The sequence below is a fragment of the Macrobrachium rosenbergii genome, chromosome 22, assembly GCF_040412425.1.
Source record: "Macrobrachium rosenbergii isolate ZJJX-2024 chromosome 22, ASM4041242v1, whole genome shotgun sequence".
Lineage (NCBI taxonomy): Eukaryota > Metazoa > Arthropoda > Malacostraca > Decapoda > Palaemonidae > Macrobrachium > Macrobrachium rosenbergii.
Window position 1 is genome coordinate 20,608,323 of NC_089762.1, and position 25,807 is coordinate 20,634,129.

Below are 25,807 nucleotides of genomic sequence, written 5' to 3' on the forward strand. Positions count from 1 at the left end.
GACAGACAGAAAAAGTGTGGACGGACAGACAAGGCAATCTCAATAGTTTTCTCTTACAGAAAACTAAAAAGTACAAAAGCGCCGAAGTTTTTTCAGCACAATTGAGTTTTCTGTACAGCGTATAATGCTGTATGAAACTCTCAGCCGTGGCGCATGAAACTTTCAGCCATGGCCTTGTGGTGTCCTCTGTTGTTGGCACCTCAAGCGGTGCCGGTGCCAGATGCATGATCATGGCCAACTTCAACCTTAAATAAAATAAAAAATACGGAGGCTAGAGGGCTGCAATTTGGTATATTTGATAATTAGAGAGTGGATGATCAACATACAAATTTGCAGCCCTCTAGCCTCTGTAGTTTTCAAAATCTGAGGGCAGACAGAAAAAGTGCTGACGGAAAGACAATTATTTACATGAAACTAATAATGTAGTTTGTATGCTGTGTGATTGATTTCTAAATTTTACCAGATTAGTATCTCAAATCCTAGTCATAATTTTCCAAAAAGAATTTAATCTGTCCATATATACAGATTTCAATGTACTTTAAACAACTCATAATTTGAGAGTGACAAACATTTGTATATTTGACAGCTATTGCCTGTACATGATACAATAGAAACTAGTTGCTCAGACGCATGTACCTCAGCATCCTAGACTATGATATTCTTGTCTTCACTTCGGTCCATTTTCAACTAAGGCATTTCCTATGGAAAATAACCAGCTGTAAGTTAGGGCCAGTTGCTACACAAAAAATACTTTTCCTTATAACAGGAGACTAAATTTCCCTGTATGTAAGCCAGTGGTCTAGTAATCTTTCTGCCACCTCATCCAGGCAGTTGATACTCTCATTTTTTCTAATGCCCTTTCAATACTTGCTTTCCAGTCTAGTTACCCAGGTGACAAAAATGTTCAACCTCACCTAAGACCTCCATTTCTGCCAAAACATGGTGCTTCCACTACCTCTCTTCCCCTTCATATTTCTACTCTCAAAAGTCTTGAGCATCATTTTAGTACATAATGCTGAATTCATCCTCATCTCTTTCCAATACCACCATAAGATCTGATTTGCTTATACTCAGTTCCACACTTCTATCTTTTAGTGACTGCTACCTCTTCCTTTGATTCTATGGTCAACACAAGGTACCTTGCTTTCTGCAGTCTTTTGCAGCTTTCTTCACTTACTGTAATGAACAGCAAAGGGGTTCAGGACTGATCTTAACTGACCCCATCTCAAATTCTTCTGATTCTTCAGGTACCCTCTACCCTCATAATATCAAATCTTGTATCTTACAAATATATGAACTCTATTAATGTTCAAAAGACTTTCCATACTCACTACAATCTGCTTTTCACATACTCTTATGCTGCTCTGAAGGTATCTATCAACAGTTGTCAAAGAATTAAAATACAAACAATGGAGATGAATGGGGAGATGAGACTCAGTCTATTGATCTTTTTATATCGACTACAGTAAACCCCCGTATTCACGTTCTCATGGTTCGCGGACTCACGCATTCGCGGGTTTCTCTGTGGAACATATCTAGCCATCATTCGCGGAAAATTCGCCCATTCGTGGTATTTTTCACTGAGAAATATTCACTAATTACTGTATTTTCATATAATTTTCATGAATAAATGCACTTTTTGTGATAAAACTATTAAAATACTCAGGTATAAGCATTTTTACAGGGTTTTTCTTGGTTTAAGCTATCAAAATGGGCAGTTCTAAGTGTTTTTGAGGGTTTTAAGCATTTTGGATTTGACCTATTAGCGGGGGTATGGGGACGCATCCCCCGCGAATATGGGGGGTTCACTGTATACACTTCTTCATACTAACAAAGTTTGTCAACACTAACAACTAAAAATATTAATATACAAAAATTTATATAAAACACACAGAAATAAATTTAAACTAAGATAACTGCTCATATTGGCAAAGCTTGAGAAATCATGCAGATTTTTTCATTCACAACTGTATATGTATCAGGACACCATAATCCTAAGGTGCACTACTAATCAAAGTGACTTCCATATGAGATAGTAAAATGAAGAGTTTTTTCTTACCTCACTAAGATGATTCAAAATGTCCTCCATACCCATATCTTTCTTGAGTTTCTCTTGAAAATGTTGTATGGTCAAATGAGAAAGGTAATAAAAAGAAGCTATTCGCCCAAGGGGTGTTGCCTCTATTGATCGATTATCCTGCAATAAAAATATCAACACTGATTCAGACATAACATGGAAACAATACATGAAAGGTAGAAAGTGGTGAAATGTACTGAAGATTAATTACAATGATGGTATGGTTGCATTAAAACAATAAATACATTACAGTGGTAATATAACTGGTTACATTAAAATAATAAATGCAATACAGTGGTAATATAACCATTTCATTATTTGCATTACATTCTTATGACACACCTTACAGTATATTCCCCTCAGAATGAACTCATTCTCCCTAGTCCTTCAGGAAAGGAAACATTCTGGCTCCACAGATCTTCAAGATGCATACTTATATGCCTCTGTTCCTCTGTCTCCCTAAGATCCACAAGTTTTCAACTGATTCTGGGTTTCAACCACAATATGGTCTTACTACCTAAAGACTTATCTCTGAAGGCACAAGTGATCTGGCTTATGATTGCCGAGAACACTCTCCTATATCACTTTCACGGGATTCTATAACAGTGCGATACCCCGCAAATTCACATTTATCAAAACAGAATATGTCCCATTTCTGTATAGCAGTCCATTCTCTAGGAAATAAAAGACTGGCACAGCATCTTCTCAGGTCTGCTCTTCCTCAAGAGACAGGACATGTTCAGGTTTGCTGAAACCCTAGCTTTGGAAAGGAATATTTGTTAGCTCAGAAAGGGACAACTCTGTTGGACCCTTTTCCATCTTGAGAACCTAGTCTGCTTGGTGGATGCCACGGGGAATATCTGCAAGTCTAATTTAACACAATGAACTTCCCTAACTTCTCCACAGAACATGGATACAGCATTGCCTTAAGAGTACAAGGTCTATCTTGGTGTCTATTTGACTAAAGCAAATGTAGCCTGTATGTAAGCCATCTGGATCTTGAGGCAGTTAACTGGTTCAAACAACTTTCCAGGCTCAGATCTAGTCATCAAGTATACTCAAAGCTGAAAAATGCAGATGTTGAAGCAATTCAACATTTTCAGTGCTTGGACCCAGGGCTGTGAGTTACTAAGGACATTTTATAGGTGAATCTGACTACCTGACTATTAGATAGTGAATTGCAGAAGCAAAGAACTTCTGTGATTGGCTGGGTTATGAGGGTGAAGATTTGTTAGAGAAGCCAGATCTCTAAAGCTAGGATGAGAAGTGCCAGTCAAAATTCTGACCACTGTTTTATCTGCTTAAGATGCAGTGCAGTCAGATTTAAAAGTGGAGCTAGAAAGTGGAGTTCTTGATGATGATTGGATAAAGCAGCCTAGTTTAGAGCCAAGTTTATTGTACACTACATCACGGCTACGGAAAAACTTCAAGAACTGAAAAGCACTGAGGGTAATGGAGATGCTGTATGAATGAAAACAATGGACCTTCAGCTGCAAAGGTATGGTTGCCTGAGTTAGATCTTCTGAAATTTATAGGAGAAATTACAAAATGGCAGCCTTTTTGGGACCAATTCAACTATATAACTTCAATGTTGGACAGGGAAGCTAAATCAGTGATATCAGATCTTTCTCACATGTGCTAAGTATAAGACTGCATGTGATCTATAGAGGCAGAAATATGGTAGGCTTGAAAGAATAATATCTGGCTATGTTCAAGCTCTTTTGGATGGTACGGTTCCTTTGAAGGAAAGAGATCCAACATATGTGTCCAAACTTTGGAATCTACATGACAAGATACTGTCAGATCAGAAATTTAGAAGCGTTGAGTGTGTCTGGTAAGCAGTGTCTTCTTAATGCCTATCATCCTTTCCCACCTACCTAATAAAATGTACCTGGAGTGGGCTTGACAGTGTGCAAGTTGTGAATGTGAACTGGTATGGCTGCTTAAATCCTTGCATGAAGAAAATTTAAGTAATGAATATTCAAAAACATCCAAGGATATTACTTTGCTAAAACTGGAAGTAATATCTTTTAATGTTTATAGAAGCAAAACAAAAATTATATATTAGGTACAGAGCAAAGTCTATCCTTTGAAAACTGTAGGTGTAATTATATATCTAGGGGTGAATTAGAAACTAACCTACATGAGGCTGAAGTATATATAAATGACAGAGCCTGACATTTGTTGGAGATGAACCTGATAATCATTGTTACCTATCTCCCCCTCATTTCATTATAAGAAGAAATATGACATTTTTATAATAAAAATAAAGTTTTATATATACTTAGCAAGTAATTACATTGCTATTAGTTCCTACTTTTTGCAGCAGCTAAAATTTTAAAAATTTCGTGGTAGCATTCATATTGTTTTGGTGTAGGTAACAGACCCTGCCCATTTTCGGGGAAGAACAGGTTGGCTCAGGCATTCAATTCATTCATGCATAATGTCCATTAGAGGGGAGGCAGGAGGGCTCCAATCATGTAATTACTTGGTAAGTATATATAAAACTTTATTGTATTATAAAAATGTCATTTTAATATCAGTAACTTACCAAGTAATTACATTGCTGAATCCCACAGAGAAAGGAGGTCGGATACATGGGCACTAACTAGTCAAAAACAGTGATGGAGATGAATTTGAAATAGATGGGCAGCCAATATTGGACAATGCTTGTTGTAACCTTACCTGTTGAGAGAGCTACAGCAGATGGGTACTTCCTCTGGTCGGTGCTCATCATCAACCTGTAGTGGCGCAACAGTAAAACTGAGAATCGCCTCTACTTTAGTGGGTGCTTTGCCGCCAAGGAGTACTCCGATGGTTGCCAAAGCGTTATATAAAAGAATATGCCCTTGCCCTGGGCGCAGTACAAGAAAAATTTTTTCGACCAAATATTGTTACCCACACCTTACATAAAATACCAACCCCAACCAAAAGGAGATAATGATTGGTGGGTACTCCAGGTACATAGTAGCCCCAGGCTCCCATAACTCGATCACCTAAAATCAAGATGAGGAGACAGAGAAAAAGGAGATATGCTCCTACCCTTCCTCCCCCAGTACCAAGCCAGCCATGGAGAAAGGTCCTAGTGTACTGCAGTTTTCATAAGTGGTTTCTACATCACGAAAATAATGAGAGGCAAACACAGACCTGCACTTCCAGTATGTAGATTGAAGTATAGCCAACAGTAACAGATTACATTTAAAAGCCAGTGAAGTGGAGACTGCCTGGACTTCGTGGGCTTCAACTTTCAACAGAGGTAAGGCCTCTTCCTGAATTCCCCTGTGGGATTCACAGATCACTTCTCTTAGAAAGAAAGATAACACAAACGAGACGGGTTCTTTACGGGACACCAGAGGTTACAAGAGGAACCTCTGATGCTCTTAGTCCTCTCCAGGTAACATTTTAAGGCTCTGAATGAACAGAGAACTCTCTCCTGGTCTTTAGATCCCAGGATATCTGTAAGGTTCTTGATAGAGAACGAATGGGGCCAAGGATTGGCTGGGGTTTCGTTCTTCGCAAGAAACCCAAGGGTATACATGCAGCAGACTGCATCACCATGTGAAAAACCAACCTTCTTGTCCAAGACCTGTAATTCATTAACAATTTTGGCTATTGCTAGAGCAACCAAAAAGAAAGTCTTTCTCATTAAGTCTCTCAAGGAAGATGAATGAAGAGGTTCAAAGGGAGGCCCTGAGAGCCAACGAAGCACGATATCTAGGTTCCTAAGAATAGAAGGCGGTATGTGTTCCCTTGAAGTATCGAAAGATTTAATCAATTCACTAACATCCTGACTTGTTGCAAGATCCAAATCTCTGTGCCTAAAGACAGAACTGAGCATGGATCTATAGCCTTTAATAGTCAAAGTTGCTAGTCCCTGAAAAGACTTCAGGAAGATTAAAAAATCAGCTATTTGAGCTAAAGTGGTCTCAGAAGACAAGATACTATGTCTTCGATTCAAGTCACGAAAAACTGACCACTTAGCCTGGTAGACGTTGGATGAAGATTGTCGTCTACAGTCGGCAATAACCTTCATAGCTGCCCTTGAAAATCCTTTCGCTCTGACAAGCTTCCTGACAGAGCGAGATTGGACAAACCTTGATGATGGAGGAAATGAGGTTGTTTGAGAAGACTTCGACGCTGTGGAAGAAGTCTTGGGGAGTCCACTAAGAGGCTTAGAAGGTATGAGAACCATTCTCTCTGCGGCCAAAACAGGGCCACTAGTGTCAGTGACGAATTGCTGTAAGATTGAAACATGTTGATGACTTCTTCCCTCACCATACTGAATGGTAGGAAGGCATATATGTCCAAGTTGGACCAGTCCTGGAGCATTGTGTCTGTTGCCCAAGCCAGAGGGTCTGGAACTGGCGAACAATACAGGGGAAGACGATGATTTTTCAACGTCACAAACATGTCTATTGACGGCTTCCCCCACTGTTTCCATAGGTCGGTTCACACCTGCGGATTCAGCATCCACTCCATCAGTAGGACCTGTTTGCGGTGACTCAACTCGTCTGCAAGAACATTCACCTTGCCTTGAATGAAGTGGGTGACGATCCGAGTACGGTTGTTCTAGGCCCAAATGAGAAGATCTCTGGCTGCCTGGCAAGGAGAGAAAGAGTGCGTGCCTCCTTGGTTCCTTATGTAAGCCAGCGCCGTCATGTTCTCCGAGTGGACTGCAATTATTTTGTTGTGTGTCACCAAAGCAAAATGCTGAAGAGCCAGGAGTATCGCTTTCAGCTCCTTTACACTGATGTGGAGCAATCTTTCTTCTTGCGACCACGTCCCTGCAACTTCCAAGTCCTATAAATGAGCTCCCCATCCCAAGTCTGAAGTGTCTGAGAACAAGGTAAGACTTGGGTTCAGAGGGAATACAGATTTCCCTACCAGGAATCTCTCTTCTCCCAGGCACCACCGAAGGTCCTCCTTGATTTCGGGAGTAATGGGGAAGACAAATAAGTTCAGAGATGTCTTCCTGCACCAGCTAGCCTTTAGGAAGAACCGCAGGGGTCTCAAGTGCAGTCTCCCTAATGGCACAAGCTTCTCTATGGACAAAAGAGTGCCCAAGAGGCTTATCCACTCTTTGGCTGAGCAGGAAAGAAGAACGAGAAATTTCTGAATTGTCTGCAGGCAGGAAAGAATTCTCTGTGATGGAAAAGCCTGAAAACTCTGAGAGTCAATCATCATCCCTAAATAGACAATTGATTGAGTCAGGACTAGTTGTGACTTGGAAAAGTTGATCAGAAGGCCCAGATCTTAGACAAGGGAGAGAGTCTTCTGTAAGTCCTCCGTGCAACGGTTTCTTGAAGGGGAGCATATGAGCCAGTCGTCAAGATACAGGCATATATTGATGCCCTTCAAATGTAGCCACTTTGCTACTGGGGGTGAGAACCCTGGTGAAGACCTGTGAGGCTGCTGAAAGACCAAACTGAGGACTCAAAACTGGTAGATCCTGCCCTGGAAGATGAATCTCAAGTACTTTCTGGATTCCAGGTGGACTGGAACATGAAAATATGCGTCCTCCATGTCTATCGTAACCATCCAATCCCCTTGATGAATGGAGGACAGCACTGACTGACTGGTTTCCATCCTGAATTTTGTGGTCTTTATGAAAAAAATCAGAGCACTTAAATCCAGGACAAGTCTCCACCCTCCAGATGACTTGGGTACGATGAAGAGGCAGTTGTAAAACCCCTTCGAATTCATGTCTTTCGCAACTTCTATAGCCCCTTTTTTGAATAGAGAGGTAACCTCCTTTGACAGGGCCAAAAACCTCTGTGAGCCTACGGGGTAGGCTTGTCAAGTTGATGGGCACCAAGCCCGATGGGGCTTTGCGTTGAATGGGATTGAGTACGCTCTCTCAAAACTTCTATCACCAATGGTTCTGCACTCTTGACTTCCCATTTCCTCCAAAAATGGAGAAATCTTGCTCCCACCGGCACATGGAGGACTGGATCCTCACTTGCTAGAAGAGGATCTGGTAGATGACTTGATGACCATGCCCACAGCACGGGGCTTGGTACATGGTCGGGACCGATACCCTGCTCTGCCACCATGAAAAGGCTGCTGCTGCAAAGGAGAGGCCACCCTTACACTAACAGGTGCCACAGGTGTCTGAATTGGCTGCTTTGGGCATTTAGTGGACTGTGTTAGCAAGTCCTGGGTAGTCTTCTTCTGAGCTTTGAAGCTACACACTCCAAAGTAGCCCTGGGAAACAGACTATCTCGGTCCAACGGGGCGAAGAGCAGAGACGATTTCTGAGAAGGAGTGACTCCTTTGGTGACAAATGAACACCCCAGCTCCCTCTTCTTCAATAAGCCTAAGGCAAAGAGAGCAGCCAATTCTTGCGACCCATCATGAACCGCCTCGTCCGCACAGGATAAAACTCCTAGCCAGTCTGCAGTAAAATTGTCTGGTAGAGCTGTGTAATCTTCAACCTTCTTTGTCAAAGCTCCCACTTTCCAATCAAGGAAGCTGAATATTTCAAAGACTTTGAATAAGTCTTTCACTAAATGATCCAACTCCGTTGATGAAAAGCCTATCTTGGCTGAAGCAAACGCCGAATGTCATGTCAAATCAATCAAGCTGAAGTCCCCTTGGGAGGAGGCAGAAACTCCCAAGGATGGAGCTTCCACAGTGACATAAGAGAGATATCTCCTTTTCGTCAAACGAGGAGGGGTGCAGAAGATGGTCTTCCCAAGATCCCTCTTATTGGCCAACCAATCCCCAATACAAGACAAAGCCTTCATCGAGGAACAGGAAAGAACCGTCTTTGGCAGGTTAGAGGAGCCTCTGGGTTGTTGCATCACAAATGCTAGGCCTGGAGACACAGGGTCCAAAAGGGAGAAGGAAGTCGGACAGCTGAAGAGAAAGAACTTCAATAAGGAGGTGTAAGCCGACGTTGGTTGATCTTTCTCTACATCTTCTTCCATGGACGAGATTGCAGAGAAACTAAGTCCTTTTGTTCTTGCACTGTAGTCGAAGGCTTCTTTAAAAGGCTCAAGATGTTATTGAGACGATGATGAATCGGTTCCAGAGAGGAGTCTTGCGCCACTGGAATGCTGACACTAGTCGAAACTAGCTGCGTTGGGTGATCAGAAGTAGTGGTATGAGATGTTAAATGCTTGTCAAGATGTGGTGCCAATTGAGGTGGCAAGGGCAGCAACTGAGTCTGCTGAGACTTCATAGGAGACATATGACGGGTGCTCAAAATCCACTGCCCCAACATACATCACTGGGCATTCGACTGCTATCGAACGTTCGAAACACACGGTAGTATCAACAACTGGCCACTTGACACCAGCTGAATGCCTGGCACCAGATGAGCGATCAACCACAATGCTGTCTGCCCTCACTGTGCGCTCGGCCAACACCGAACACACCCCTATCGGGCACTCAGCTGACACTGCCCGACCAGTGCTCTTCTTGTGTGAGTGTTGCAGTACAAACATCTCAGGAGACATTGGGGCATCTTCTTGGTCCCAAAAGCTACAAGAAGGTTCAGGACTCCAAACCAGATCTCTGGAGCACTTACAATGCAGAGGAATGCATTCAGGAGCTGCCAACCTTTTCAACGGTCTGGAAACATTGGAAAAGTGCCGACTGTGCCTCCTATCCATGCTGGAACCAGAACCACTTGACAGTAAAGCGTGCACATCCACTAAGACACCTTTCCAATGGCTGTCCAGCAAGTCCTGGGAACGGTCAACAGGCTCAATTGAGGGGGGCAACTACCTGTGGGCAAACTCCAACGACCTCCCTTGGACGTTTGGTTTGCCTCCTCCCAGGTTTAGGGGAGTTTGACAGGGACCTAGGTCTAGTAGCCACCTCCTCCACTGACACAACATTTGCACTAACACTTTTTGCACTCAACTGATTCATCAAGCTCTTAATGAATCACCCAAGTGGGTTACAGTATCTACCATAATGCTAAATTTCTTCAAGGCTGGCTAAGGCACTGGGCTCGGAAGGTAGGGAGCCAGGTAAAGGAGTTACAGGTAAAGATAGAGGACTTGGAATAAGGAAAAAAGCTGTCATAGGAGTCGAAAGGACAGGCACCTCTGGAAAACGCTGCAACATAACCTCGGCTTTAGCAGCCGCCTTTCTCTCTGTCTCTCTGTCTCTTTGAAGTCTTGCTAAATGAGAATCTAAAGTCTTCCATTTCCCCTGATCCCACTCCTTACACTCATTGCAGTCAATGCCAGGAGAACAATTTTGCCCTCTACAAGAGGTGCAGATAGTAAGAATGTCATACTTAGCAGATGTCAGTCTCATCTTGCAGCCCTTGCTGCAATACCTAATACTATAAGCAACAGTCTGACATATCCAGTCACAGTTAAGGAAAAAAGCTGATTAGTGCTCGATGTCCACAAACCAGTGAAAACAAACCAAAACAAAAGCTACTGAGCGACCGATGTTCAGTCGACGAGCGGCAGGAACAAATTGAATATTCTTCCCCGGAAGTGGGCGGGGTCTGTTACCTACACCAAAACAACGAATACCTGAGCCGGTTATACCTATTCTTTCCCGAAAGTGGGCAGGATCTGTTACCTACACCAAAACAATATGAACGCTACCGCGAAATTTTTAAAACTTGAGCTGCCACAAAAAGTAGGAACTAATAGCAATGTAATTGCTTAGTAAGTTACTTATATAAAAACCAGCTTTCAAACTAAAGTGAAGGGATAAAGAAATTTTCAGCAATGATAACCTTAATAGATTTCAGAAATTAAGTAGTAATGATTAAATTACAGATCTTAACCCTTTAGCGCCGACTGGACGTATTTTACGTCGACGAAAATTGTCTGTCAGGTGCCAAGTGGACGTAAAATACGTCGACTACAAAAAGTTTTTAAAATATTTGCGGAAAAATACTTATATGGCTAGTTTGCGAAAAATTTTAAATCACTCGCCTTGAGGGATGCTGGGAGTTCACGGATCATGCTATTGTTTTGTTTACAAGCGTGATCCAGCTGCTCATGCACGAATTTCTTTCTTCTCCCACTAGAAAGCATCAGCCACGCATCTCAGAAATTCTTTCGTCGCTTTGTCGTAATTTTTGCACTGTTTTATATTAGCCGTTACATAAAGTTTTATATATGAAAATGTGCACAATTTCATGTAAAATACAACAAAAAATAACTCATGGTTGTAGCTTTTATAAGTTTTGAAATATTTTCATATAAATCACGATAAGTGCCAAAATTTCAACCTTCGGTCAACTTTGACTCGACTGAAATGGTCGAAAAATGCTATTTTAAGCTAAAACTTTTACATTCTAGTAATATTCAATCATTTATCTTCATTTTGCAACAAATTGGAAGTCTCTAACACAATATTTCGATTTATGGTTAATTTTTGAAAAAAACTTTTTCCTTATGTCCGCGCGCACTAACTCGGCCAAAAATCTCAGAAATTCTTGACACTGTCGTAATGTTTGCACTGTTTTATATTAGGCGTTACATAAAGTTTTATATATGAAAATGTGCGCAATTTCAATTAGAATACAACAATAAATAATTCATGGTTGTAGCTTTTATCAGTTTTGAAATATTTTCATATAAATCACAATGTGCCAAAATTTCAACCTTCGGTCAAGTTTGACTTGACCGAAATGGTCGAAAAATGCAATTGTAAGCTAAAACTCTTACATTCTAGTAATAATCAATCATTTACCTTCATTTTGCAACAAATTTGAAGTCTCTAGCACAATATTTCGATTTATGGTGAATTTTTGAAAAAACTTTTTCCTTACATCCGCGTGCAAACTCGGCCGAAAATCTCAGAAATTCTTTTGTCACTTGTCGTAATGTTTGCACCGTTTTTCTAATAGCCGTTACATTAAGTTTTATATATGAAAATGTGTGCAATTTCATGTAGAATACAACAAAAAATAACTCATGGTTGTAGCTTTTATCAGTTTTGAAATATTTTCATATAAATCACGATAAATAGAAAAAATTTGACCTTTGGCCAACTTTAACTCAACCGAAATGGTCGAAAACTGCAATTGTAAGCTAAGACACTTACAGTCTAGTAATATTCAATCAATTACCTTCATTTTGCAACAAACGGGAAGTCTCTAGCACAATATTTCGGATTTATGGTGAATTTTGAAAAAACTTTTTTACGTCCGTGCGTTCTTAATTCATGCATCATTTTGTAATAATATTTTCTCTGTGTTGCTTTGATCGTTTTACAATTTGTTATATACCAAAATCATCGCAATTTAGTGTACAATACAAAGAAACACAAATAACTCATTAGCTTTAACCGTTTTGCTCACAGTGCGATTTGTATACAATTATATATGAAATTTTTTTCGCGCTGTCATATATTTCAATATTTATATATGATAATGATATTTTTTTCATTTCTCATGGTTGCATACTAAACTTCAGATAATGACAAAAAATGGAGCCAAAAATGAACTCTTAATCTTAAAAACTAAGCGTGCTGTGATTTTTTGAAAAAAACTTTTTTTTCCGCTTTGGCGCTAACTCCCGAACGCCGCCAGCATACGGCAGACACTTTTGTAAACAGAGGCTCGGCGTTTAAGGGTTAAACTGATTCTTCTTCCATCTTTTCAATGTATCAGAATGTATCAGCAAATTACATGGATTTAACTCAAACAGCACAAAAAAATTAGGCATTTGGTAGGTCTCACTTTTCCTCTAATTTAATCATGCACAGTATTTTTTTTATATTAAAAGGGGGTTTCTACCTTTCTCAAAGGCTTTGCTCTCACTTCAAGAGCAATGATTTTGGGATCCATCTAATCTTCATCGCAATTGAAACTTTTTTTGGAGTCTCAGTCCCTCTTGTCCTGCTTACCTTTAGAGCATTTCCTTCATATACTTTGATACAGATTATCTAAATTCAATCTATAGGCTTCTAAACAGATATCTGGGATTAACCTATGTACTACCTTAACCTACTCAACAAGATAACCGGGGTCCCTTTTTTTTTTAGGGGTGTGGAGTCAATTTTGGCAGCATCTATATCAAACATATCAAGACAGCAGGGCATAACAAATGACCTATAACACCAGCAACCCTGCATCTTTACGGGGATTTACTTTATGACAGAATCAGGTTCAGTATCTTCTGACTTGATTTCTTCCAATTCGAAAATCTATTCTCTACACTAATTACATTTATGCCAACTTAAGTCAAGCAATGGTTCCCCATGTTTTAAAACATTTTATGTTTGGTGAAGGTCCCTATTTTCTCTGCTCTGACTGGGAACATGTATTCATCACAGGGCAAAGCATGACACTATGTAGAGTTTGAGGGATGTATGGTTCTTACTGCACTTGCAAGGATCTACAACTTCTGCAGTAACATCTTTTTCTAGTAATGTATACTGCTGCCCACTTTAAACTGAAGCTTTACAATTAACATAGCATTTTTTTATTATGAAACATGTTTTTTCTGTGGAAATCTAATCAACTCACTATTGAGACATAAGTACAGTATCCAACTTTCTTTTCATAATCCTTTCACATGAAAGTTATTCTGCTTACAAGTGGAAAAAAGGGGCTTTTACAAAATAACCTAGCCATGTGGCTGAGAGTTCTCCCTTCAATTCAACTTTATCAACTTTTGATACACTCAAAGGTACACAGAATCACTATAACAAAGTGGAAATGCCAAGAATTATTTCGTCAAGAAAGAATGCATAAGTCTGACTTCATCTCATTTTTACTGTACTTCTACTTTCTAGCCAAAGTGTATCTCCCAACTTCTGAAAACTACAGTATTTTTTCTCAATCACTCTGGTAATGTTTTTGCTGCATCTTCTGAGTGTCATTTCTTTTTTTTTACTTGAGTACTTCAAACAGTTCCTCAGATGATTCCAATGTAACTAGACTTGTCACTCACCATTGTGAGTCAACAGTGTATGCACAGATTTATGAAATCAACAACAACTTTGCCCTTGCGTTTCACTTTGGGCCTCATCCTGAATAACTGACACTATTCCTGCCTACATACCCTTTGAGTTTTCTCAATTTCAAAAAAGTTAACTTTCTAATCTTTCCAGTAACATAATTATTCATATCTCATTACAACTTGAGTGTTACATGCTAAATGCTTCGTAAAAACAATTCTTTGATATCACAATCTTCTCTCTCATCATCAGAATGCTTTCCTACTTGACTGATATGTGCCAAGCACTAGAAACTTGTAGAATCTATTGCATATAATTCATTATTTTAGCTTAAGGCCCTATATCAGTCTGTTACTGATTTCTAGTTTTATTACTATATGATCTCTTCTTTGTTAATTTTCCTTTACTTTCATCAATATATACTCCACCACTCACATACTGATATTGCTCGCACTTAGAATAAAACTGTTCACAGAAGTTATGCCACACAATACTCTCAGTATACTTCCCAACATGCCAAAGAACCTTGACACTGGTTTCGGCTAGTAGTCATAAAACTTTGCATGGCAATTAAGAAACATGGCCAAAGGCAAAAGTAAACTTTGGTATTGTTTGGCTTTTTAAAATTAAGTGTCAAATTACTGTTGGCAAGAATGTTAGAAGTAGACAGACATCCATTCAATAGCCTTCTTCTCTCTGTTCAATTCTTCGTTGGACTGGTCGGTACTGTTCTCGGCTAGCACTCTGCAGGGCCCTAGTTCGAATCTCCGACCGGCCAATGAAGAATTAGAGGAATTTATTTCTAGTGATAGAAATTCATTTCTCGGTATAATGTGGTTCAGATTCCATAATAAGCTGTAAGTCCCGTTGCTAGGTAACCAACTGGTTCTTAGCTACGTAAAATAAGTCTAATCCTTCGGGCCAGCCCTAGGAGAGCTGTTAATCAGCTCAGTGGTCTGGTTAAACTAAGGCATACTTAGCTTTTCTATCTGTTCAGTGGACATTTTAATGGAAATTATAGAGTATGAATTCCCTTGATTTACTTTATTCAAATGGATAGAAAACGCACTATCCTACAAATGTGAAAGCCAAAGAAGACTAAAATATCTTTGCTAACAATACTTTTACTACTAAAACCCGTCTTGTCAACTCTACTCACATTTTTCAAAAACTGTTATGAACTTTAAATAAGTTCATTGTAATAACAATTCTTATAATCACTATTCATTCATACTTTTAAATTTCATGCTCGAATCTGATACCATACCGCTATCAAGAATAAATGAATGCACTGAAGTAGCATCTACTTTATAGTAAACTTATCTACTTTATAGTAAACTTAAGTCTGAATTGTTCTACTTTATTGCCATTTTCTTACCAGTAATAAATCAAGAGAATACTTAAAATACTGCTGACATGAATAACCACAAAAAAGTATACAGGTACTTACTTCACCTATTTCTATGCAGTATGCTGTTTCTAAAGAAGTAAGAGCTCTATCAATAGTTGCAGAGAGAAATTCATTCACAGCTACTTTTGTTTCTACACCTTCTTCCAGATTAAGATTATAGTAAGATGGATTCTGAAAGAAAAAAAAAACTGATATCATATCATGTACTGCATTTATTTAATTAGTTTAATCCAAGGGGAATAGAGGGGGTTGTCAAAACATGAAAAACACTCACTGAAAACTAAAACTGACCATTATAATGAATAAAAAATATTTATAATCCATACATACAAATCTCTTCCTTAATCTATTTATGATGTTAAGTAAGTGTGAGTTGAGTTAAGCTCTGAATTCTCATTACGTCTAAGTGAAGAGCAAACAACACTAAATGAACATCAGTGCTAAGTGGAAGACCTTCTCTCTCACCAGACCCATTCTATTTTGTAAGGCTGACAAGATGGCATTTCCAATAAATGATGAAAGATACTTTACTTATGAAATACAAATAGTTAACTACTGTACCTTGTTGTTATAAATAAGACATCTCATTATCCAAAGGCCAATTACAGAGTTAAACCCAAACTTCTAAAATTACAAATTGAAAATTACATTTGTAAAAAAATTTTTTTTTTAATCACCAAACCATCTATTTGAAGTTCTCTATGTTTAAATAATATGTATCAGTGTCTTTATATGGGTTACAATGCATATTTTAGTAAAGAATTACCTGTAGTAATCGCCTGAAAAAGTATGTCCAGGTGAGGTAATCAAGAGCATCTTGTTTGGTACCAATGGTGCCAGCAACAATTTCGGCATTCAAGTGATCTGGTAACACATTCATCAAACTGAAATAATTAATATATATATAAATATATAATTCCATTACAAAAATATATTTACAAAAAGGCAAAAACATTAAATCTACTCTTACTGTTCTATTTTCACATAACAATTTTCTGCATTATTATGTACAGAATTACACCAATAAAACTGCTAATAGCAAAACAATCTCCAGATTACTCAATTTGACTGAAAGGTGCACTAACCAACTACCCACAGATGGATAAAAATTATTAATTATTTTTCTTAATAAACTATTTCCAATGAAATGTGTGACTCCTCAGAAAAACAATGGTCTTAAACTACTAAACTGTGGACAAACTGTGCAAAAAAAAAAAAAAAACTTTGGACCATTAGACCCACCATACCATTTACACAAAATACTAATCAATAATGCACTGGACTTACACATACACTGCTCTATTAGCCTAAATCTTGCATGCACTCTCACTCTTCCTAGATAGTGAGCTCTTTAATTTCCATTGTCTGTTTAACCCATCAATATGCTTAGATATTTTCTTCACTCTTGCATACCACTGAATTTACATCTGTTAAACAGTCTCAGTATATATACACACACACATGAACCATATTAGAAAATGTTGTGGAATCAGTTTGTTTATAGTTGAACTGGTGAACCACATGATATGACTGCTTATATTGTAATTATTAAATTGTTTTATTAAAACACTATAAGAAGTGATACTGAACAGTGCTATGGTAAATAGTAAAAATATGAACTACAGTATATAAACTATCTGAATATGAGGTTAAAAAAGTACCAAAGCCTACCAATATAAATCTAAATGTTACTCTAAATCTAAATGTTATTCTAAGATTAACACAAAAAAGAACAGTGGTATGTTTAGTCTATGGCAAGTTAATTCTATTAAATACAATATTCTTTTTAAGGGCTACTTGATAATCCACCATTTCTGATGGTCAGGCACTCCGCTGGTCCAACTGGCACTGTGGTATTAGACTTTACTGTGATTTCACTACAAGTAAGTACAGAGAATTCACTATGTCATGGAAATTAATGTTCACTTTTAATTTCTATATCAACAACAACTTTCTTACTTGTATGTCTCTTAATAGTGTGTGGCTATAAATTCAGCTGAGACCACAAGAAAAATAAAAGAAAGCAATACTATGCGCCCTCTTGTTATTTCAGCTCATTTCAAGGTACAATTATGTGAATTTGCTATCCAACTCATCACAGTGATACTCCTTTATCAGACAGCACTTTGATTTCACTCCCTATATCAAAGAGATTAATTGCCACTTTTAATACGTATATCAACAAGTACTCTTTTAATAATGTGAATTTGCTACAAAATTTCCAATCTATATATATATATTATACTGTACAGGCAGTTCCCGGTTATCGACAGCATTGGTTATCGGCGATCCAGTTTTACGGGGCTTGCCTAGCGACAACGATAACTGGATTTTCGACACCAATCCCTGGTTATCGTTATCGGCGCCGATAACTGGGAATCAGTGCTATTATCGCCAATTTTCAGTTAGCGGTGATTTTCAGTTATCGTCATGCTGTCAGAATGGAAACCCGCCAATAACCGGGGACTGCCTGTATATAAAAGAAGGCATCGTGCTTACCCCATACAAAATGGGGAAAAAGCACATTAAAAAAGAAGAAGAAATATAATATATATATATATATATATATATATATATATATATATATATATATATATATATATATATATATATATAAATTTTCCAGTCTGCAGTCTCTTTCTTTCTCTCTCTCTCTCTCTCTCTCTCTCTCTCTCTCTCTCTCTCTCTCTCTCTCTCTCTCTCTATCTATATATATATATATATATATATATATATATATATATATATATATATATATATATTACTAAAAGGACCTCATTCAAATTAGATGGTATCTAATAGAGTATTTATTCAGATAAATTTACAAGCTTTCTTGGACAAACAGTCGTCATCAAGTATCTGTAAAATGACCAGACGCGTAGTCCAGCTGTATTTATATCTGTGTGCTGGGTACTTTAATCCTATAATTGCCTAGCTACTCCTGTGTGACCCCCACCCCTCGTGACCTTGGCCTTTCTCTGCCCGCATCCAGGTGTTTGTTTCCTGTGCGTCCTGTTGCGTTTTTCCTTCGTTTCCTTGCTACTGTGGAGTGTACAATTTTTCTTCATATGCTGTCTTCAAAGCCGTTTTCCGGTGTTCCCTGCCATTTTGTTGTTAGCACATGTTATGAAGGCGTTCTCTACAACCAGTCTGGCCATTTTGTTGGTGTTCCTGTACAGAAAACTCATATTTTCCCAGTATATTTTATGGTCATTTTCCCAAGTGTTTGGCAACTGCCAATGTCTGATTATAATGCCTTATGTTCTGCAAGCGTTGTTGGCTTCGCTCTTTACAGGATTTGCCAGTTTCGCCATAGTACCCATCTTTACAGTCTAGACACGCTGCCAAATCTCTGCCCCCCCCTCTACCGACTTTTTGTTTTTAACTATTTTATTCCTAATGGTGTTTTTATAGCTGCCTATCAATTTGAAATTATCTAGCTTCCTGCTGATGGGTGTAATAGAGTTGTTGTCCGGGACTGTAATTATTTTCTTCCCTACCAAATGTTCCTTTTCTATCCTTTCCCTATCCCAAAAATAGTTTTTTCTTGCCTTGATGTGTGCCCGCTCCCACCAATACTTAAGGTATCCAAATACCTGATGGAGAGTTTTAGGAGATTAGGATACCCTAAGTATTGGTGGGAGCGGGCACACATCAAAGCAATAAAAAACTATTTTGGGACACGAACACCTGGATGTGGGCAGAGAAAGGCCAAGGTCACAAGGGGGTGGGGGTTACACAGGAGCAGCTAGGCAATTACAGTAAACCCCTGTATTCGTGGGGGATGCGTACCACACCCCCCTCGAATAGCTAAAACCTGTGAATACTTGGAACCCTTCTAAAAACACTTAGAACTGCCTATTTTGATAATTCAAACACAATAAAACTAAAATGCTTATGCAGGTATTATCCTACCTACGATGGGGTTAGGTTCCAAAAAAACCCTTCAATTGTTGGAAAAGACGTATCTTGAGTATAGCCTAGCCTACACTAGGGTATTCGGTACCATGTATACATATATGGTAGCCTAGCCTACAATATAAAATGTACTCTATACATACAGTACATGGTATAGCAATTATTAATATCAGCTTATTCTGGAGGTTCATGCAGAGTGACTTATGATAATTCAATACAAAGAGAAATTGAATAACAAATAAGAATTAGCTTAGCCTACACTATGGTATATTGTATACATATACGGTAGCGTAGCCTACATTATACTGTACTCTATGTTCACAAATCGTATTATACAAACATCAACATAATGAATATGCATCTTTTCATTGGATCTTTTAAAAAGTTATGCCTTAATTCACTGTATCCAATAATATTGTATATATTCTTATATTGCTTTTGTATTATAAATTGCAATCATAGTGATCAATGTTTTAGTTTGGAAATCGTTTAAGTGGTGTTTATTTTGCTGTATTTAACTCAGTTCAGAGTGCTTTTCTTGCTTCTAGCTAGTGTAAATGAATCTCTAGATACTTTATTTATATGGGGCAAGGTTATTTTTTGTAACATTAAGTGTTTTCAAGTCGAAACATAATTTAAATATTTCTTGTTGTGAAATTAATTTAGCTATTTTTTTTGTTAACAGATGAGTCGATGATGTTGGCCATTTGGGGATGTTAGTGTAAAAAAAACTCAAGATTCCACTCGCTATTTTCACTTGATTTCATCATAATACAAGCTTTACGTATTTATCATTTATCGGCGTAAAAATAGCAGTAATGTGTTCTTTCATGCCCAATATTTTGATTAAAATACTTTCTCTCCAATTTTAATTACAGCCAAGTTTCATTCATGTTGCCAATGCATGATAATTTATAGTCATTAGCAGCTTGAACATTGTTTTCTCAGCTTCAGCTACAACTTGCAGCTGAAATTTAGCAGTACATTTCCTTGCCAATCTTTTATCCATATCGGATAAGGGTAGAATATAAAAATATATCAGTCCTATTCTGCTTAACGTCATTTGTACTATAACCTACAGTGACTGTGCATTACCATACAATGGTTGAAATACAAGCAAAACGGCTATTGTTATCCGATTTGGTGATAAGCAAAACAACAGTTTCTCGGTTGGTTGTTTATGGCTGTACACATTTACGCAAGAGTATAACGTTACTAACATTACTTTTATCATTCTCTTTTACTTTTTTTAACTAGAAGATGGGATAAGAGATGGAGGAAAAGAAGTTGTTCTATTATAATTTCGTCTCTCTTGCTGCCTGATTGTATGCTGCTGCCTGCGCCTGCACGAAATTTTAAAATATTTTAAAAACATAGTTGTATTGGTAGTAATTGCTTACCCCACTGCAAAATCCAATTATCGTACGGTGAATTATCGTAACTCGAGCAATACCTGAGAATTTTAATAGTTCTATCACAAAAAGTGCATTTAGTCATGAAAATGAGATGAAAATACAGTAATTAGTGAATGTTTCTCAGTGAAAAATACCGTGAACAGGAGAATTTTCAGCAAATAATGCATATATATGTTCCATAGAGAAATCTGTGAATAGGTGAGTCCACAAATACGGGGGGTTTGCTGTATAGGATTAAAGTGCCCAGAACACAGATATAAATACAGCTGGGCTACGAGTCTGGTAATTGTACGGATACTTGATAATGAGGAGTGTTTATCCAACAAAGCTTGTAACTTTTTTCTGAATAAATACCCCATTAGATACCATCCAGTTTGAATGAGGTCCTTTTAGTAATTCTACTAATGCACAGAACAATTGTGTATGTGATAAAGTTTTATATATAACCCCCGTATTCGCGTTCTTATGATTCGCGGACTCATGCATTCGCGAGTTTCTCTGTGGAACATATCTAGCCATTACTCGCGGAAAATTCGCCCATTCGCGGTATTTTTCATTGAGAAATATTCACTAATTACTGTATTTTCATATAATTTTCATGAATAAATGCATTTTTTGTGATAAAACTATTAAAATACTCAGGTATAAGGATTTTTACAGGGTTTTTCTTGTGTTTAAACTATCAAAATGGGCAGTTCTAAGTGTTTTTAAACGGATTTTAAGTATTTGCGGATTTTAGCTATTCGTGGGGGGTTCTGCAGTGCACGCAGTCAGCCCCACGAATATGGGGGTTCACTGTATATGTATATGTATATATATATATATACACATATATATATATATATATATATATATATATATATATATATATATATATATATATATATATATATATATATATATAATTATATATATATATATATATATATATATATATATATATATATATATATATATATATATATATATATATATATATATATATATATATATATATATATATATATATATATATATATATATATATATATATATATATATATATAATATATATATATATATATATATATATTATATATATATATATATATATATATATATATATATATATATATATATACATATACATATATATACATATACAGTGTCATACTCCGAACTTACGCGAGGTTAGGTTCCAGAACCCCTCGCACAGGGTGAATTTTCGCGTAAGTTTGGCATGGTCTCTAAAAATTATAATAAATGCTTATTTCTACAGTTTAAACACTAAATATGACCCTAATCATGCTCCTAAATTATTAAGTTAACTTTGAAATTAAATTAAAGTTACTGTAATTTCATTTAAAAATTAGCTTAATACATTACACTTAAAAACAGAAATAAATGGTTGACATAAAAACTGAGATTTGGAAGAGAATTTCTCTCTCTCTCTCTCTCTCCCCTTCCAACCGATCTATTTTTAGAATCGTCTCAACCTCTTTTTAACAACTTTATTCTGCATCTCTTTCTTTGTTCTGAAATGCTTTTTCATGAACAAACAGTGTTTTATATTTTGACTAATACAACTCTTAGCTATTATGTCTCTATGTTTTACAACGTATTTGCAACACTAGCGCATTTGCACTTTGTAGACGATACAGGTCAAATTAGATCAATTTAAACTGTCTATGGTACAGGTAAAGACGAACAGAGAATTAATAAGTTGTAAAAATGTGTGAACGCTAACTATGAGAGAGAGAGAGAGAGAGAGAGAGAGAGAGAGAGAGAGAGAGAGAGAGAGAGAGAGAGAGAGAGAGAGAGAGAGAGAGAGAGAGAGAGAGAGAGTTGTCCTTACTTAAGAGAGTGAAATTATTTATCAATTATTACGGAGACTGAGAGAATAACACACAAGAGAGAGAGAGAGAGAGAGAGAGAGAGAGAGAGAGAGAGAGAGAGAGAGAGAGAGAGAGAGAGAGAGAGATCGTCCTTACTTAAAATATCAAGTTATATTATTTATGAATAATACGGAGAGAGAGAGAGAGAGAGAGAGAGAGAGAGAGAGAGAGAGAGAGAGAGAGTTATTCTGACGTTAGATATCAAAAGATGGAAATTCAGTATTGAACTAACTATTAAATGAAATAAAAGCTACTGTATTTTCATTTAAAAGTTAGCTTAATACATTACCCTTAAAAAAAAGAAATAAATGGTATGACTCTCTCCCCCATTTCACCGATCTATTTTTAGAAGTCTTCTCAATCTCATTTTTAAAAACTTCTTTACTCTGTCACTTTCTCTTTGTTCTGAATTGCTCTATGTTCTGAAATGCTCTATGTCTCTATGTTTTAGAACGGTGCATTTACAGTTTGTAAATGGTACAGGTAAAATTAGATCAATTCAAAATTATATATTGTACAGTTAAAGACATACAGAGAAACAGTGCTGTAATACGTAGGTTGGCTAACTTCGAACGAGAGAGAGAGAGAGAGAGAGAGAGATAACAGTTGCCCTTACTTAAGTGAAATTTTTTATGAATTATTATGGACAGAGAGAGAGAGAGAGAGAGAGAGAGAGAGAGAGAGAGAGAGAGAGAGAGAGAGAGAGAGAGAGAGAGAGAGAAATTTGACCACTGATTAGCAGCACTCCCCTTCTTGTCATGCTAAATGACATGTCTGACAGCTTTTGCCTTCCACCTCCTTCTTACAAAAGATGAGGGAAGAATTTGTTTGTTGAAATTAATACGAATTTTGTAATTACAGATTTTTATTATTATTATTATTATTATTATTATTATTATTTAATTTTATTAATCGTACTATTTGACAATTTGTACTTATTATTAGGTAAAAAGTTTATTTATCATACAAATGAACATACCTGTATATATGTACCATAAAAATTCATCTCTCAGAGAGAAGAGAGAGAGAGAGAGAGAGAGAGAGAGAGAGAGAGAGAGAGAGAGAGAGAAAATTATTACTTTTAATAATATATAATTTACACATAAAAGCTTGAAAACTTATAAATTACATAAAAAATTAAACATACACTTTTGCTGGGTTTCTCAGTTTTCGCGTGTCTGTGAAAAACTCATGTATGACCATTAGTTAGTTTCCAATGAAAAATTCGTGTGTCTGTGAATTGATGCTACTAATCATGCAAGTTCATACTATAGTTATATATATATTATATATATATATATATATATATATATATATATATATATATATATATATATATATATATATATATATATATATATATATATATATATATATATATATATATATAATCAGTAAGCTACAAACGTCCTTTAATATCCAATTCGCTCTACCTCGGAAATAATATATTTTCATATATGTTACCAAGGGGAATTTTTAGTTGATAATAAGTTCGTCGTCCCGTGGGCTCGAACCAGCGAAGGACAAGAACTCAGGACTACGGTTATACATTTAACCCACGCGGCCAGCAAGTGAGGTATAAGTGGATATCGTCACCCATATACAAATCGCCAGTCAAACCCCTCCACAGAACAAATGGAAAGTTATGAATTTTCTGCTATAGCCTATCTCCAAGCACATTATTTCAAGTTTCTATTAAGCTATTTTTCATTTTACATTTCTTGTATTTTCAGACTGAGTGACGGAGTTAGATACAGACATGGTTAACGACTCCAAGGAAATCAGACGGATTGACCGAATCTGGGCTGTAACCTTCAGAGAGGCCAGGGATGCTGGCGCATCCTTCATTTCACATTCCTGGATAGCTAAATACATTAAAAGAGATGAATCCTTTGTTAAAAGAAACTGGAACAGAAATCCATATGGCTGTCACTGCGAAAAGAGTGAGAATCTTGCAAGGCCTGAAGTCCTTTCTCAGGAGTCAGAAGACATCATAGCTGAGGCAGTGGGTAGACCAACAAAGTCTTTACGTAAACTGGCGCTTGAACTAGAAACAAAAAGGGGAAAGAAGAGAAGTTATAGTGCTGTATATCATGACTTGAAAAAATCTGGTATCAATCCATTTCATGTTATCAGCAAGCCCAACATCACTCAGCAACAGAGAGAAGACCGTGCATGGTTTTGTGGTTATTTCTTAAAGATTGGGATGAAGCTGACTTTCTCCATGTTGCCGCATCAGATGAATTCTTCATTTACACAATCAGGAAGCCAAATCATAAAAATGACATCATTTCGGCTGCAAAGTTGGATGATATCAGCGATGACATGCGCTATCGCCAAGTTGTGAAATTTCCTGAATGTTTGGGAATTTTTCTCTGTTTCACAGCCAAATGGTTAATGTGGATCATCAAGGAAAAAAGACAGTCATGGAATGGCAAATACTTCAGAGAAACTGTGCTTACTGGTGGATATTTCCTTTCCTCAAAGATCCTGAAAATGTGTTATCTGTTGAAGAAGTCACATTTTTGCATGATAAGGCACCAAGTTTCAAGGTTCTTCAGACACAGGAGCTGCTTCGAAACAGTGGTATCAATTTCTTCTCATCAAGTGAATTTCCAAGTGTGTGTGAAAACATTGGTAATATCTTAAAGGATCATGTTGAAGTGTGCACAGTGAATTATGATGGTATACCAAGCCTCGACGACCCGCGAAGAGAGGTGACCAAAGTGGTCAGGGAAATGGAGTTTGAGTCTCAGCTTTTTTGCGATTTGCTGAAATACCCCTCAAGAATGCAGGCTGTGGTACAGGCAGCTGGAGGCCACACAAACTATTAAATACAGGCAGTCCCTGGTTATCGGCAGCCTCACTTACTGGCGATCCTGTTTTACGGCGCTTGTCTAGCGCCGACGATAACCAGATTTTCGTCGCTGATAACCGGTTATCGGTGCTGATAACCGGTTAACGGCGCTGATCGCCTTTTAATGGCAGTGCCGCTAACCAATTATCAGCGCCGCTAACCGATTATCGGCGGTGCTAACCGGGGATCAGTGCTATTATCGCTGATTTTCGGTTAGTGCCAATTTTCGGTTGTCGTCACGCCGTCGGCAATGGAACCCCGCCAATAACCGAGGACTGTCTGTACTCAGAGAGAAACTTAAATAAATGCCTGTTCTGAATTACTTTTCTTTTTGTCCATATAAATTTTAGTATATATTACATATATATA

General features: G+C 37.4%; 1 protein-coding gene across 3 annotated transcripts in view; it reads right to left on the bottom strand.

Annotated features, from left to right (window-relative positions):
* obe (obelus) overlaps positions 1 to 25,807 on the bottom strand; it is a 437,154-nt gene that overhangs the window by 63,994 nt on the left and 347,353 nt on the right. For all 3 annotated transcript variants that reach the window (XM_067124317.1, XM_067124318.1, XM_067124319.1), the window contains exons 36-38: positions 16,141 to 16,258; positions 15,414 to 15,545; positions 2,060 to 2,197 (exon numbers count right to left, since the gene is read on the bottom strand). In XM_067124317.1, the coding sequence (XP_066980418.1) occupies positions 2,060 to 2,197; positions 15,414 to 15,545; positions 16,141 to 16,258 (388 nt within the window). The remainder of the gene's footprint in view (positions 1 to 2,059; positions 2,198 to 15,413; positions 15,546 to 16,140; positions 16,259 to 25,807) is intronic.